Here is a 14123-nt window from a genome sequence, read left to right on the forward strand (position 1 = left end):
TCCTCTGCCCCATCGCCCCCCAGCCACCGACACAGCAGTGCAAGCTGGGCCTCGGGGGAGGCGTTTAATGAGCAGCGGGGACACGTCACAGCCCCGTACAAAAGAACCAAACTCCGCTCTGAAGGAAAACACAACACACCAGACTTGCCTGGAGAAGGGGCTGCCTTTCAGTTGGCTGGGGGAGGGGGAGGAATGTTCCCAGGGCCTTCGGAGGGCAGTGGGGGCCTCAGCATCGGGGGCATGGGAGTAGGGGGATGTACCCCTGGATTTGAGGGGTGAACTCCAGGAGGCTGGGGGTGGACCCCAGGAGCTGGAGGATGGACCCCAGGAGCCGACGGGTGGACCCCAGGAGGTGGAGGGTGGACCCCAGGAGGCTGGGGGTGGATCCCTGGGGCTGGTGGGTGGACCCCAGGAGCTGGTGGGTGGACCCCAGGGGCCTGGGGATGAACTGCAGGAGCTGGAGGGTGCACCCCCGGGGCCTGGGGGTGAACTGCAGGAGCTGGTGGATGTACCCCTGGAGCCTGGGGGTGAACCCCAGCAGATGGCGGAGGATGGACACCCGGAGCAGGTGGGTGGACCCCTGGGGCTGGAGGGTGGACACCCGGAGTTGGTGGGTGGACCCCAGATGTTGGTGGGTGGACCACCGGTGCCGGGGGGTGAACCCCGGGAGCTGGAGGGTGGACTCCTGGTGCTGGGGGGTGGACCCCAGATGTTGGGGGGTGGACCCCTGGTGCCGGCGGGTGGACACCGGGAGCTGGCGGGGGCAGCTGGGGAGGGCCCGGAGGCCCTGAGGGTGCAGGCCCACTGGGCGGCATGGGTGGCAGAGGCAGGCCTCCCGGCGGTGGCGGGGGCAAAGACTCTGGCAGAGGCGGCCGGGGCGGCAGACCATTCATCAGGGGGGGCGGGGGTCTCTTCACCCCAGGAGGCCCAGCAGGGAGGCTCGGCGGGGCTGGCGGCTTCTCCATCTTGAAGTGAAACTGCAGGAAAAACTGGAGAGAAACAGAAAAGGCTCAGTGGGGCCTTTGAGGCCCTGGGTGAAGGGGCAGGCTGGCCACGGCAGCCATCAAAGGCCCCAGAACTGCCGGGACCCCAGCCTGGCTTACCTGTTTGGTTTCCCGATTCCAGTGAGTCCAGAACTTGCCTTCGGCCTTATCGATCTCCCTGCTGGGCACCTGCGGGGGGCGGGAGCTCAGTGGAGTGTGAGGTGCCAGTGTCCCAGGCAGGGGACAGGATCCAGTTTCCGCGTGACAGACTAGCCCCACTACTCAGCAAGCCTGCCGGGGGGAGGTGCGGTTTGCACTCTCGTGTGTGTGGCCCCGGACAAGGTCACGGGAGCCCCGAACAGCCTGGCAAGGAGGACCTCTCACTGCGAGGGGCACCCGGCCGCAGGACACCCAGCCTTCCAGAGGCAAGGACCTGCCGAGGGGGCATCTGTGGAGTGGGCTGGAGGCCAGGAACTGGCCGCTCCCCACAGTGCGGTGGATCTGGGGACCCCACATGTGCTACCTTGAAGGCGATGGTCTCGTAGGGCTCGGCGGCCATGAGCAGGTACTGCCAGCGCCGGTCGGGGGGCTCGATCCTCTGCTCGTAGGCGGACATGAAGCGGTGGCGGGGCATGATGCCCTCGGCGATCTCAGGGTAGTCAATCTGTGGGGACACGGCAGGTGGCAGCACCGCCTTTCAGGGGACCCTCCCCCCTCACGACCGGGCTCCAGGCTTCAACTTACCTGGAAGAGGAGGCTCTGCTGGCCCATCTCCGTGTCCCTCTGCTTGGTCACTGCAACACACAAGGGTCTCAAGTCCAGGCCAGCTTGTCCTCCCTGAAGCTAAGGCAGGGATGTGGCCTAATGCCGCCCCCAAACAGGAGGGAAGGACACTGGGGGACCCATACTCGGGTGGCTGCCGCCCAGGGCCAGCAGAGTCCCTGCCTGAGGTCACGGGGAGGGGTGCAGGCAGGACAGTGGGTACCATTGCCCTCCCTGGAGGCCCGGGACAGCACCGGGCAGGAGCTCCAGACTGGGCACGCTGGGCACCTAAGGCCAGCGAGGTCTGCACCCCGGCTGCTGGGAGGGTGCCCTTCGCACGAGAGGTCTGCAGCCAAGCCTCCAGCAGCCATGCCCCCACTTCCAGGCCGCTCTCCCTGCAGCTCCGAGGCACGCCACACTCGGCCCCCCTTACGCCCTCAAGCGTCCCCCCGCTTTACTCAGGACAGACAACAACAGATGCCCTATTATGGCCAAAAGGCCTTTGACAGCCTCCCCACAAGGATCCTATCATCTCAACCCTAGCTTATGATAGAGACGTGCCCCAGGGCCTTTGCACTGCTGTGTCCTGCCTGGAATGCCAATCCCCCACATGCTTTTTTTACCTTTATTTAGGATATATGCCTAATAGCTTTTTCTTTCTTTCTTTTTAACTCCCCGGACCACAGTTCTCTACATTCCGTTGAGCCACTTAACCAACTTTCTGGCAGGTGATACAGGAATCCTCCTCTCTGCCCAAGGGTTCCACTGAGTAAGTGGTTTCTTACACGGACCCTCCCCCTTCTCCTCCCCCCCCAGGGTCAAAGGAAAGGGACTCATGGCCCCTCATCCTCACAAGGCTCCCCAGACACCAGGATAAGGCACAAGGGGCCCAAGGGAAGCCCTGACACTGTGATGCGGTGGTTTGGGAAAGTTCACAGGGAAAGTGGGGCCCAGGGCACTAGTGATGGACCAGTGGGAGAGGCGTGGGCGAGGGAGGGCCCCTGCTTCGAAGAGAACAGCAGTCTCCATGGGGCTCAAGGACGAGGGATGGGGGCCGTGGCGAAGGGCTCATTCATGCCCAGCACCAGGGGCAGGCCAGACCACGCTCCCAGACAGAATTACCTTTGTAGCCTGGGCGGCCAATCTTCACAAACTTCTTCACCTCCACCTTGACCTTTTCTGGCGCCGGCTGGGCGGGGGCCTCCTTGGCCTCCTTGGCGGCTCGCCGGGCCCTGCAGGTGGGATGGATATGGAGCTGTGGCCCCTGCAACACAGGCCGCCAAGGCCACAGGCCCAGGTGCTGGGAGCTGTCCAACCCCCACACTGACCTCGGAGTTTGTTTGAGAGGCCAGGGGCATAGGGGGGCTGGCTGGGGGTCACGGGGTTTGCATGAAATGGGGATGAGACAGACTTGGGGCACCCCTCTCTTCTTGTCCCCTTTCCCACTGTCCCTTATTAGGGAGTCTTACGTGAACCCTCACCTCTTTCCCCTCGTGTCCCGGAAGCCTGACGCTCAAGCAAGATCAGTTAGCTTAACCACTGCGGAAAAAGCACCTTCCACCTCCCCTGGCATCCCCCCTCCACCGGCCCTGAGGCATGGCTGGGCTGGCTTGAGACCATCTCACGCAGGGATGCAAGTGACGCCTCGTTTACCTCGGAAGCCGGACCCTGGGCACTGGAAGGGGCCTGAGGTACTCACAAGTTGGTCTGATGCTTCTTCCCTTGGGTATGTGCCAGGTAGCTCCCCTGCAGTGGGAAAAGCACACGGACAACTCAAGGTGGGTGGGGGCGCCCCGAGAGAAGGAGCCGGCCTCTGTCCACCAGGCCACTGCGGAATGAACAAGTTCTATGGGGTTCACACAAAGCGGAATGAAACGCACACAGAGCCTAAGAAAGTAAGTCTGCAAACGTCAGTGGTCACGGCGTGTGGGACACGGCAGTCTTGCCGCCTGCCGTGGGGGTGGGGGGGCTTAGTGGACCTGGCTGGATGGTGGAGACCACTTGGTACCACTTGGCGGACCCACAAGTGAACATGCCCTGAGACCCTGTGTGTCTGTTCGGACTACAGCCCAGGAGACCTGTCCCCGGACAGCAGGACAGACTCTACGTATTTCTGGACCAGCACAGGGACACTGGGCCGCATCCGGGGATGTCTGTGGTCGTCACGCTCAGCACCCCCCGAGGACGGCCCGGCTCTGACGTCAGCAGTGCTAAGCGGGCAGACCCTGACAGACGAGACTGGCCAACTCAGAACTACTTACACACAAACTGAAAACCACCAGAACGTTAAACGGTGTGAAAAAGACAAACGAAATCTGTTTGTTCCTGAATCAGGGCCAGGTGAGCACTCGTGAGAGCATCACTGGGACAATCCTAGGGTCGCTGAAAGAGATGAGCTAGAGCCACATCAACGAGATCTCAAAACCTGGATCTAGACCGGACCGTCCGGGACTGTGCCCACCCCATGCCTGCAGGCACGTATTCACGCGGAATGGGCACTGACGGTGTTCAAAGCAAGCGGGCTGGAGGGAGCCCTGCACACCCAGGGCGGCAGCGGGCGCTGGGGGCGCAGGCTGGTCAGTGAGCAGACCTGAGCCCCGCCACCCCCGGCCACGCTCTGAACGACGTCCCAGAATTAACAGGGAGAGCACGATGGGACAGGGGTGGGATCGGCGGAGCAGCAGGACCCTGCCCGGAATGGAGAAGGCAGGGGTAACGCACCTCATTGTTGTGCAGGGTCAGACACAACTTGCACTCGTACGAGCCCAGATGGTTCTTCATGAAATACGGGTCCTGCGCAGGGAGACACACTCCATTAGCAATCTCGCCCTGTGGTCCCCGCCCCCCGTGAAGAGCCAAAGCCTTCCCTTTGTCCACGACGCACAGCCCTCCCTCAACTGGCAGAGAGGGCGGCTGCTTTCCTCCTTGGCAGGTGTTCTGAGGACAGAGGACTAGCAGCAGCCTGCAGCCCGGGGCCCCACAGGGCCTTCTGAGGCAGCACTGTGGGGCCCCCTGGGATCCCGCGGACACAGGCCACCTGGCAGGGCTGGGGGCCTACAACGCCGGTGCCTGGCCCCACGTCTGGGGCAGTTCTGGGCCTAGACCGCAGCAGAGCCAAAACAGCACTGCTGGGCGCCCACCTTCTGGGCCGGGACAGAGATCTGTCGCCAACCACGCCGGCATTCCAAGCACCACCACCCAAGCCAGGTGTGGGAAGAACAGAAGCAAATGGGTTAAAACAAAGGCCCACGGAGACCCTTGTCTCTGTGTGCGGGGGCTCCCAGGCCAGACCGGTGACTTTCCATGAACTAAGGCCGCAGAGTAAGTGCTTCTGACTGCAGGCATGGGGCAGACAGCTGGGGTCCAAACCCTAACTCCACTGCCCAGCGGCCGTGGCATCTTTGGCAATGACGGTCCTGTCTTGTTTCCTCAGGAGAATGTTAGCAGAACAGACCTCAGAGGTGAGGGCTCGACACATGTCAGAGTTCAAAGTCTAAGTGGAACCACACACACGCTGACCGCTGGGGGTCACGCCCAGGGTGACTCTGCCCCCAGGCGACACTGGGTGATGTCTGGGCACATCTGTGGTCCTCACAACTGGGATGCTCCTGGCACTGAGTGGGTGGGAGCTGGGGACACTGCCCAGCTGCCAACAGTGCCCTAAATTTCCGAAGTGCCAAGGGGTAGACTCTGGTCTGCCCACGGCTGTGTACACCCAAATAAAATGTCGCCCTTTGCTGCTTACAGCTAAAATATCAACTCACGTGATGCTACTGTGGCCCTCGCCACTGACAATGCTCCATGTCTCTGGTAAATCAAACAAAACCAAAAAACTTCGTGCAACAAAAGGTCCCTCTGTACAGCAGGAGCTGCTCTAGGTCAAGTTCCCTCGATTACAGACCAGGACCCCAAGGCCAACAGAGCTGGGCAGCAGGGCCAAGGGCACCAGGTGCAGGGTATACTGAACTTGGCTCCATCGACAGAAGGGAGAGGGAGGGGCCCCGAGACAGAGGGAGCTGCCTGCCCGCCTGCCCACGGTTCAGCCAACCTTGTTGATGTCGATGGTCTCCAGGGCCAGCTGCCGGAGGCGCTCCCTGCGGTCTCGGTTGCTCTCCGAGGAGGAGGCTACGCCTCCACTCCCGGTCTTACCCCCGGGGCGATGCTGGAAGTCCATGGTGAGGGCGTTGGGACTTTACCACACTGGTAGAGAGACCTGCAGGGCCAAAGGGGGAGGCTGTGAGAATGCAGGGTGCAGCCTGGTGGATGGGTCAGCTGAAGACCCTCTTTTTCAGCGCCCTCTTCCCTGCATATCTTCTAGGAGACTGAGGGCCCACGGTGGCCCAAGGACACACAAACCAGGAATAAGGATGAACAAGGACAAGTGTGGTGTCTATGAATGCCTGTGGGGGAGGATTGGAAAGGAAGTCAATGCAGACGGAGAAGTGTAAAAGCTCAGAGACCCAAAATGGCAACAGGGAAGAGGCAGCCAAGTTCTCTCACCAAATCTCACCTCCTTCAGGAAGCCTTCCTGGACTGCCCAAGCACACGGTGTGCACTCCTCTAAATTCTTTCTGCTCATCTCCACTCACTTCTCCCAAGCTAAATTCTACTTCTGTGGCTCAGCTGTAAATTTGCTGAAAGCAAGGAAGATCTCTATCCATCCACCTACCTACCTACGTCTTCTGCCTAATGCACAAGAGAGATTCAAGACCTCTTTTTGGCCAAAGCAGGCTCTCCTGGGCCTAAATAGCCTGGTTCCATTCCCTTGTTCTTTCACTCAGCTCAGACCCAACCTCCAGGTACCTCCCTCCGGCCTCCGAACACTTTCCTCTTGACTTGGTCAATGTCAGCCCCGGGCCCCTGGCTTACACCCATAGTATCTTTTATCTGTAGAGATGAGCTCACAGGAACAGGGTCCAAGAGTGAATATGACCCCACAAAGATGTCCCCATTCTAATCCCTGAAACCCAAGAACATGGAACCATAAATGGCAAAAAAGGACCTTGCAGAGGCAGGCAAGTCAAGGCCCTGAGGTGGGGGTGACCCTGGGTTTCCAGGGGGCCCAGCATCCTCACAAGGTCCTCACGGGAGGGAGGCAAAGGGTGGGAGTCCCAGAGATGGGCGGACCCCGCGCTGCTGGTGGTGAGGATGGAGGAGGGGCCGCGGGCCAGGAAAAGGCATGAGCCGGGTCTCCCTGGGGTCCCCAGGGGAACACAACCCTCCATTTTATACTTAGAAAAATACTTAACGATTTATATACTTATTTTATTTTTATTTATTTATTTATTTATTTATTTATTTATTAAGGATTTTATTTATTTGAGAGAGAGAGAATGAGAGAGAGCGAGCACATGACAAGGGGGAGGGTCAGAGGGAGAAGCAGACTCCCTGCCAAGCAGGGAGTCCGATGCGGGACTCGATCCCGGGACTCCAGGATCATGACCTGAGCCGAAGGCAGTCGCTTAACCAACTGAGCCACCCAGGCGCCCTATCTACTTATTTTAAAGAAAAAGAGAGAAGGCATGGAGGAGCAGAGAGGGGTGGGGGAAAGAATCTCAAGCAGACTATGCACTGAGTGCAGAGCCTGATGCGGGGCTCGATCTCACAACGCTGAGAACACAACCTGACCCGAAATCAAGAGTCGAACAGTTAGCCAACTGAGCCCTCCAGGAGCCCCCCTTTTATACTTCTGACGTCAAGAACTGCACGGTAATAGACTTGCATCATTTCAACCACTGACTCTGGTGCTTGGCTACAGCGGGAAAGGAACACGTCAGGGGCAGGCCAGCTCTGCCGTGGACCTGCAGTGGGACTCGGAGTCACCCCTAACTCTGTACGAATCCAGACCTGTCCCTGGCTTGGTTCTTGTTCTTGACGAGCACATGAAGCCCTCGCACCTGGGAACCAGCAAAGCGACCTTCCAGATGGCTGCTGAATCAGGAACTTATACCCGTCAAGGCGTCGGACTTTTATTACACGAGTCCACCTGGAGCTGCCAACTTTTAAGTGTCGTGAGACAAAGCGTGAGAGACAAGCACTGTCTACCGTGGCAAGCACTCTGTGAAAAAGAATCTTTCACCCTGAAGAAAGGAGACCATGCTGCCAGGGCCGCCCCGGCCAGAAACACCAGGGCGTCACCTGTGCCATCTTCCGTGAGACCAGGGAACACTGCGCCCCAACAGCCCCGGGGGCCTGCAGCCGCAGTCTGCCCAGAGCTCCGTGGCGCCCGCTGCCAGACCTGGCCACAGGCTCCTCGGCGGAGGCCAAGCACTGCCTGCACCTGCTGGTGAAACACCTGACTTTCCCTGCCGGAGACTCAAGGTTTCTGGGCGGAGGAACAGAAACTCCCGTGGGGAGGGGGAGGGACGCTACCAGCCCGCTCGCCTCCACCAGCAGCACAGAAGCGCAGCAGGGATGGGGGCCTGGGAGATCTCTTTCCCACAGGTCCTGAGTGACTTACAGGCCTCCGTGGAGAGAGAACACTCACTTCTCAAGGCCGTTACAGGACGGCGTTCACCTGAACAACGAAAACTGGGTGCTTTTGGGGGTAGGCGTGTGCTCTGAGCAAGTCAGCAGCCAACCAACAGGTGGATGAGATCCTGCTGTCTTCTGCCTAATGCACAAGAGAGATTCAAGACCTCTTTTTGGCCAAAGCAGGCTCTCCTGGTCTGCCAGAAACCACGGTGGGATGCCACCTCACTCAGCTCAGGGCGGCTGTTCTCAAGAAGAAAACAAAGGCAGCGCGTGCTCCCCAGTTCGGCCAGGGCTCAGGGGGGACCTGCGTGCTCCCCTGGGAAGCAGGCGCTGACAGCTCCAGGGTCCAGGACAGAGACATACCCTCACTTCCTGTCACCTGTTGTACAGGTGACATCCCAGAACACCCCAATGACCCCAAGGGAGACAGAACTACAAGAGTAACTCAGAAGGCAACAATGTTAACAGGGCCAAGAGTTCCCACCAGTCTGGTGAGGAGCCCAGTTCCTTCTTAAACAGGAGAAGGCCTTCGAATGCTGGTGGCTGGCTGGGGAACAGGCACCAGAGGTGTCGCAAAAAGGGCCCACGGAGAGAGTGATGGGCTCAGGGAGACCAAACTCAAACGCTGACCTGGTCACCAAGGTAGAGGGAAACCAGTAAGCACTGGAGACCCAAGTTACTGGTTAACCCAAGTTACTGCCAGTTACTGGTAGCCCACTGCACACAGCATCCCTGTCCCCCCTAGGAGAGCTCATCCCCAGCAGATCATCATGGGCCCAGGGGCCCTTGACTGGCTGCTTGGGTAGGTTGTAGTTTCATTCTCAGAAGAACCGGAACGACGGGCCACTCCACTTATAGGGGCAGGGACAACGGGAGAGAGTCGGAAAGTCGGGGAGCGGAATGAAGGCCAGGCTGAAAAGAGGGAATGCCATCAAAACCTGCCCTTCCCCCACACCTTGCCCAGAAGGTCCAGCTGGAGGCCCACCGCCCAGCCCAGGGGCACAGCATGAGTGCCAGAGACGGTTCTCAGACACTGACAGCTGGGGTCCCCCACCCCCCAAAGAAAAGACCAGCGTCTCCCCAGGCTCGCTGGGCAGTGAGGTTCACTAGGTGAGAAGCGGGGAACTCACACACACACACACGAAGAATTCCACATAACCCCCCCCCCCCGGTGATATTAGTGTCGTCCTTAATTACTGGGGGGGTTACTACACCACCAAAGCAGAACAGCACACCAAACGTTCGTTATCAAGGCGAGTTACAACCAGAGCACAAAGAAAAAACCTTGGGAAAGTAAAGATAGGGCGATCCAAATAAAAAGCTGACTGTGAGAGCTTGGAGGTCCAAGTTAAATAAAAGGAGAAGAAAAAGTGGAAAAACCAAAGAAGAAAACCTAAATGAAATTTTGGAGCAAGAACAGCAAGAAGCGTGGGAAGTATCGTCCCCAAAGTCCAAGAGTGTTCCCCAAAAAAGGGAAATAACCCAGGGCTGAGAGAGTCTCCTCGTTCTGACAGAAGCACGCAAAACGCCTGTCAATAAAAACGATCAGGACCGTTTACCACGCCCAGAAAAAACTTTAGTTTCGAGCAAAGACAGAGAAAGACCAGGAGCGAAAGGTGGGGAAACCGGGAGGGAATGCGATTTCCCACGAGAGCACTGGAAACAAGCGGCGAGCAACCCCTTCCCAGTTTCCATGGCTTCGGGTCACTCGGGGTCCCCGACGACCGAGGACTCACACTCGCTCAGCCGGCCCAGGTCCTCGAAAGCCACCCGCGATGCACCCCGACAGGACCGGGAAAAGGAACACACGGCCGGACAGAACAGTCGCCCACTCCGGAGAGCAGGACACAAAGTTCTGGACAAGTGCCCGGCCGCCGCGCGAGCAACCCGCGCGGACCCGGGCAGGTCTGCGGCCCGAGCGGGTGGAGGGAGAGCGCGGGGAGGCCGTGGGAGAAATACGAAGCACAGGAGGGGGCGGCGGTGAGAGCTTCGAGGGGAAGATCACCACCGGGCCGACAAAACCGGGCTACCAGGACGAACGGAGACGCCGGTGCCGCGGGAGAGCAGAGCACAGGCGGGCGAACTCCGGCGGGGTCGCTAACGCCGGCGCGACCGCAGCGGGACAAGCCAGGGCCAGCCCCAAGGACACAGGGGAGGCGGCGGGGGCCGAAGCACGCGGGCGCCGGGCCTCACCCCCCCCCGGGGACCCCGCGCCCCGCCACCCCGACCCGGCCCCGCGGGCCGCCCGCCAGACCCCCGAGGCGGCGGGACTGCCTGGCCCGCCCGGAGCGCGGCCCGGCCCTCACCCCGCGCCCCCGCCACAGACGCCCGTGGCCCACGTCCGCTGCGGCCCCGGGAAGCCAGGGCCCCGGGGCCGCGGCCCTCACCCCGCGCTCCTCCTCACTCCGCGCCCGCCGCGGCCACGAATACGTTACGCGCACGCGCGTCGCGTGCTGGGGAAGCACTTCCGGGGGCAACGGGGGGGGGGGGCGGGAACGGCCTCCCTTGTGCGCATGCCCGCTCTGCCCAGCGAGGTGGACAGAAGCGCCGGAGGCGCGAGGAAACGGGGCGGGGCTGAGAATAAGGGCCGGTACTCGAAGTGCGCGTGCGCACCAGGCTCTCAACGCCTCGCTCGCGCGGGGTCGGTTCTCACCGGAGGCCCGGCTTCTGCTCGTCGGTAAAGGGCGCCACCGATCGTGAGGGTACGTCCCTCTGTTCTCACCCCGGATCCAGCTTATGGCATGATTATCTATAACGACCGTCTGCGGCGTCTACTATCGCGTGCGCCCCACGCAGGCCTCGCTAAGCGCCGAGGCTCCCGGACGATCCACAGGATGAGTGACTCGAGTGCGCGCAAGCGCAGTGGCTGCGGTAGCGCTTCCGGGACGGCGCTGTGGGACTTTTTTGGCGCGAGCGGGGACGGCGGCCGGGAGGGCGCGGTCAGCGCTCCGCGTTTTGGGTCCTGGCAGCGCCATGCGCTACAACGAGAAGGAGCTGCAGGCGCTGTCTCGGCAGCCGGCCGAGTTGGCGGCCGAGCTGGGCATGCGGGGCCCCAAGAAGGGGAGCGGTGAGCGGGCTGGGGCGCCGGGGCGGGCGGGCCGGACGGGCGGGGGTGGGCGGCCGCCGAGCCCGCGTGAGCCCGCCCTGTGCCCGCAGTGCTGAAGCGGCGGCTGGTAAAGTTGGTGGTCAACTTCCTCTTCTACTTCCGGACGGACGAGGCCGAGGTAGGCCGACGGGCCGGGGTCGGGGCCCGGGGGCCATGGCCCGGCGGGGGGCAGGGCCGGGGCGGGGGCGGGGCCGGGCTGGGGGCGGGGGCCCGGCCGAGGGCGGGGCCGGGCTGGGGGCGCGGGGCCGGGGCGGGGTCCGGGCGGGGGTCCGGGCTGGGGGCGGGGGCCCGGCCGAGGCCGGGGGCGGGCTGGGGGCGCGGGGCCGGGGCGGGGGCTGGGCGGGGGTCCGGAGCCCGGGGGGGGCGGGGCCGGGCTGGGGGCGGGGGCCCGGCCGAGGCCGGGGGCGGGCTGGGGGCGCGGGGCCGGGGCGGGGTCCGGGCGGGGGTCCGGGCTGGGGGCGGGGGCCCGGCCGAGGGCGGGGGCGGGCTGGGGGCGCGGGGCCGGGGCGGGGGCCGGGCGGGGGTCCGGAGCCCGGGGGGGGCGGGGCCGGGCTGGGGGCGGGGGCCCGGCCGAGGCCGGGGGCGGGCTGGGGGCGCGGGGCCGAGGCGGGGGGCCGGGCGGGGGTCTGGAGCCCGGCGGGGGGCAGGGCCGGGCGGGGGGCCGGAGCCCGGGGGGGCGGGGCCGGACTGGGGTCGGGGGCCCGGCCGAGGGCGGGGCCGGGCTGGGGGCGCGGGGCCGAGGCGGGGGCCGGGGTCCCCGCGGAGGCCCGCCCTCACCGGCCCCCTCGCGTCTCTCTGCCCGCAGCCCGTCGGAGCCTTGCTGCTGGAGCGCTGCAGAGTCACCCAGGAGGAGCCCAGCGGCTTCTCCATCAGTGAGTGCCGGCCCCGGGCCTGCCCCCCCCCCCCCCCCCCCCCCCCCGCCCCGGGCCCGGTCGCCGCGTCTGTCTGCGCGGAGGCAAAGTCCACTGCCCCGGGCGGCCGGAGGGCGGGCCGGGCTCTTCCCCCGGGGCGTAACCACTTGCTGGCTGCAGCCGCAGGTGCTCTAGGACTTTCTGTCTTGTTGGGGAGCGCTGCACTGTTCGGGTGCCCGGCCGGGTTCTGGGCGCCGGGGAGGGTCCTCCGGGTCGTCTCGAGAGCGTCGAGTCAGCAGAGGAAGGCGGAGTTCGTGCTGGTTTTCTGGTGTGGCGCTCAAACGAGAGAAATGTGTGTTCCCCGAGTCCAGGAGGGCAGAAGTCCGACAACAGGGTGTCTGCAGGGGTGGTTCCTTGCCGGGGAAACTTTACCAGGCGATCCTGGCCCCCCCGGGGTCGCCAGCAGCCCGAGGTGCCCGTTGCCTTTGTAGAGTCAATCCTGTAGTCTCCCATGGGCGTGTGGCTCATCCTCTGCGTGTTTGTCTTCAAATTTCCCCTTTTTACAAGGACACTAATGGGATTAGGTTTGGTACCCAACTCTTTTCAGGTTGATCGGTTAAGTAATTGCACTTGTAACCGTCCTGACTCCAAATAGGGTCGTATTATTAGGTTCTAGGGATTAGGACTTGAACATTCTGTTCTGAGGACACAATTCAGTCCACAGCACAATTGGTGGGAAGCCATGAGTCTGGGCTGGGACTGGAGGAGGGGACACTTTAGGATGGAGGCAAGAGGAAGCTGAGGCCTGTGGCGGGCTGGGGGGACGGGCAGTGGGCGGGAACAGACGGGGGCTGCTCCCTCTGCAGGCTTCATGGAGGACCCGGAGAGGAAGTACCACTTCGAGTGCTGCAGTGAGGAGCAGTGTCAGGAGTGGATGGGGGCTCTGCGGCGAGCCAGGTGGGGTGTGGGCCTGCCTGGGGGGGGGTCTGGGGCACAGCAGGGCTCTGTGAGCCTACGCCACTTTCTCCCCCAGCTACGAGTTCATGCGGAGGAGCCTCATATTCTACAGGAATGAGATCCAGAAGATGACTGGCAAGGTACACAGAGGGTCCAGGGGAGCCGGGGGTGGGGGCAGGGGCGTGGGCCCCTGGGGCCTGGGCTCATGCTGCCCGTTCACCCACACAGGACCCCCTGGAGCAGTTCGGCATATCTGAGGAGGCCAGGTTCCAGCTGGGTGGCTTGAAGGCCTGAGTCTGGAACAACCCCCCGCCCCATCCTCTCCAGGCCCTGGGTTTCCTGGTCAAGCCTGGATTTGCTGCAGATGTTTGGCTTAAAGACTTCAAAAACCCAAGATCGGTGGGGGTGGGCAGGGGCAGGTTGGAGAAACAACCCACTGACCCCCCCCCCCCCCCGGCCCCCAGACTGGTCTGCACCTATTGGTGCCCCATGCTGCTACCGGGGGACAAACGTCCACTCCTAGAAGTTGCGTCCAGCCCCTCGGGCACATCCGTCTGGGGTCTGGAGGCTCCTGAGGCTGGTGTAGCTCTCCTGGCCTGTGCAGGCTGAATGTACAAAGCTAAACGATGCTGTGAAGACGGGCGTGGTGGCCACGCCTGCTGGAGCCACTGTGAATTCTACTCCTGCTGATGGGGCAGGCCCTGGCCGGACGCCTCTGGGTGGAGCTGGAAGTCTTCACTCTCAGGCCAGCGTGCTTGTTGTATTCAAATAAAGGGACCTCTTTTCCACGTGGGATGGTGCTGCCGTGAATGCAGGAAGGGGCTGCTGGCCCCAGGTGGTTGGAGCTGGCTCCCGAGGCAGGGCAGTGAGGCCTCTGTGGGACGGCAGTCCTCCCCAGCTTGGAGGTTTAAGTGCCCAGGAGCAAGGGCCAGGTTGCCCCAGGAGAGGGACAGAGACCTAGAACCAGACCAGGGAGAGGCAGGGAGGCTG

General features: G+C 62.6%; 2 protein-coding genes across 6 annotated transcripts; one reads left to right on the forward strand and one right to left on the reverse strand.

Moving 5' to 3' along the window:
* Positions 1–38: 38 nt before the first annotated feature.
* SF3A2 (splicing factor 3a subunit 2) lies at positions 39–11080 on the reverse strand. Of its 5 annotated transcripts, none has more exons than XM_054505058.2 (9): positions 10942–11080; positions 5794–5958; positions 4467–4538; positions 3445–3491; positions 2868–2977; positions 1728–1777; positions 1507–1647; positions 1104–1172; positions 39–989 (listed from the first exon to the last, which is right to left on the reverse strand). In XM_054505058.2, the coding sequence occupies exons 2-9, from the start codon at positions 5917–5919 to the stop codon at positions 168–170; spliced, it is 1437 nt and encodes a 478-aa protein (XP_054361033.1). In that variant the 5' UTR covers positions 5920–5958; positions 10942–11080; the 3' UTR covers positions 39–167. The 5 variants fall into 5 exon arrangements, with proteins under 5 accessions (XP_054361033.1, XP_045719365.1, XP_045719367.1 ...); XM_045863409.3 differs by having other exon boundaries at positions 10873–11011; XM_045863411.2 differs by lacking the exon at positions 10942–11080 and adding an exon at positions 10607–10704.
* Positions 11081–11151: 71 nt separating this feature from the next.
* Positions 11152–13926, forward strand: PLEKHJ1 (pleckstrin homology domain containing J1). Its single transcript, XM_064574864.1, has 6 exons — positions 11152–11286; positions 11376–11443; positions 12131–12197; positions 13043–13133; positions 13210–13273; positions 13362–13926. Exons 1-6 carry the CDS (start codon positions 11193–11195, stop codon positions 13425–13427), a joined length of 450 nt encoding a protein of 149 aa, XP_064430934.1. The 5' UTR covers positions 11152–11192; the 3' UTR covers positions 13428–13926.
* Positions 13927–14123: the final 197 nt, after the last annotated feature.

This window comes from Mirounga angustirostris, unplaced genomic scaffold (genome assembly GCF_029215605.1).
Source record: "Mirounga angustirostris isolate CCGP_5_RB_7025 unplaced genomic scaffold, mMirAng1.0.hap1 SCAF_1, whole genome shotgun sequence".
Taxonomy (NCBI): domain Eukaryota; kingdom Metazoa; phylum Chordata; class Mammalia; order Carnivora; family Phocidae; genus Mirounga; species Mirounga angustirostris.

Coding starts and splice junctions, on each gene's coding strand:
- SF3A2 (XM_054505058.2), bottom strand. CDS start 5,919: ATGGACTTCCAGCATCGCCCCGGGGGTAAGACCGGGAGTGGAGGCGTA. Junction 2,978..3,444: donor AAGAAGCATCAGACCAACTT/GTGAGTACCTCA, acceptor TCCCACCTGCAG/GGCCCGGCGAGCCGCCAAGG. Junction 1,778..2,867: donor TGGCCGCCCAGGCTACAAAG/GTAATTCTGTCT, acceptor TGTGTGTTGCAG/TGACCAAGCAGAGGGACACG.
- PLEKHJ1 (XM_064574864.1), top strand. CDS start 11,193: ATGCGCTACAACGAGAAGGAGCTGCAGGCGCTGTCTCGGCAGCCGGCC. Junction 11,287..11,375: donor GGGCCCCAAGAAGGGGAGCG/GTGAGCGGGCTG, acceptor CTGTGCCCGCAG/TGCTGAAGCGGCGGCTGGTA. Junction 13,134..13,209: donor GGGGCTCTGCGGCGAGCCAG/GTGGGGTGTGGG, acceptor TTTCTCCCCCAG/CTACGAGTTCATGCGGAGGA.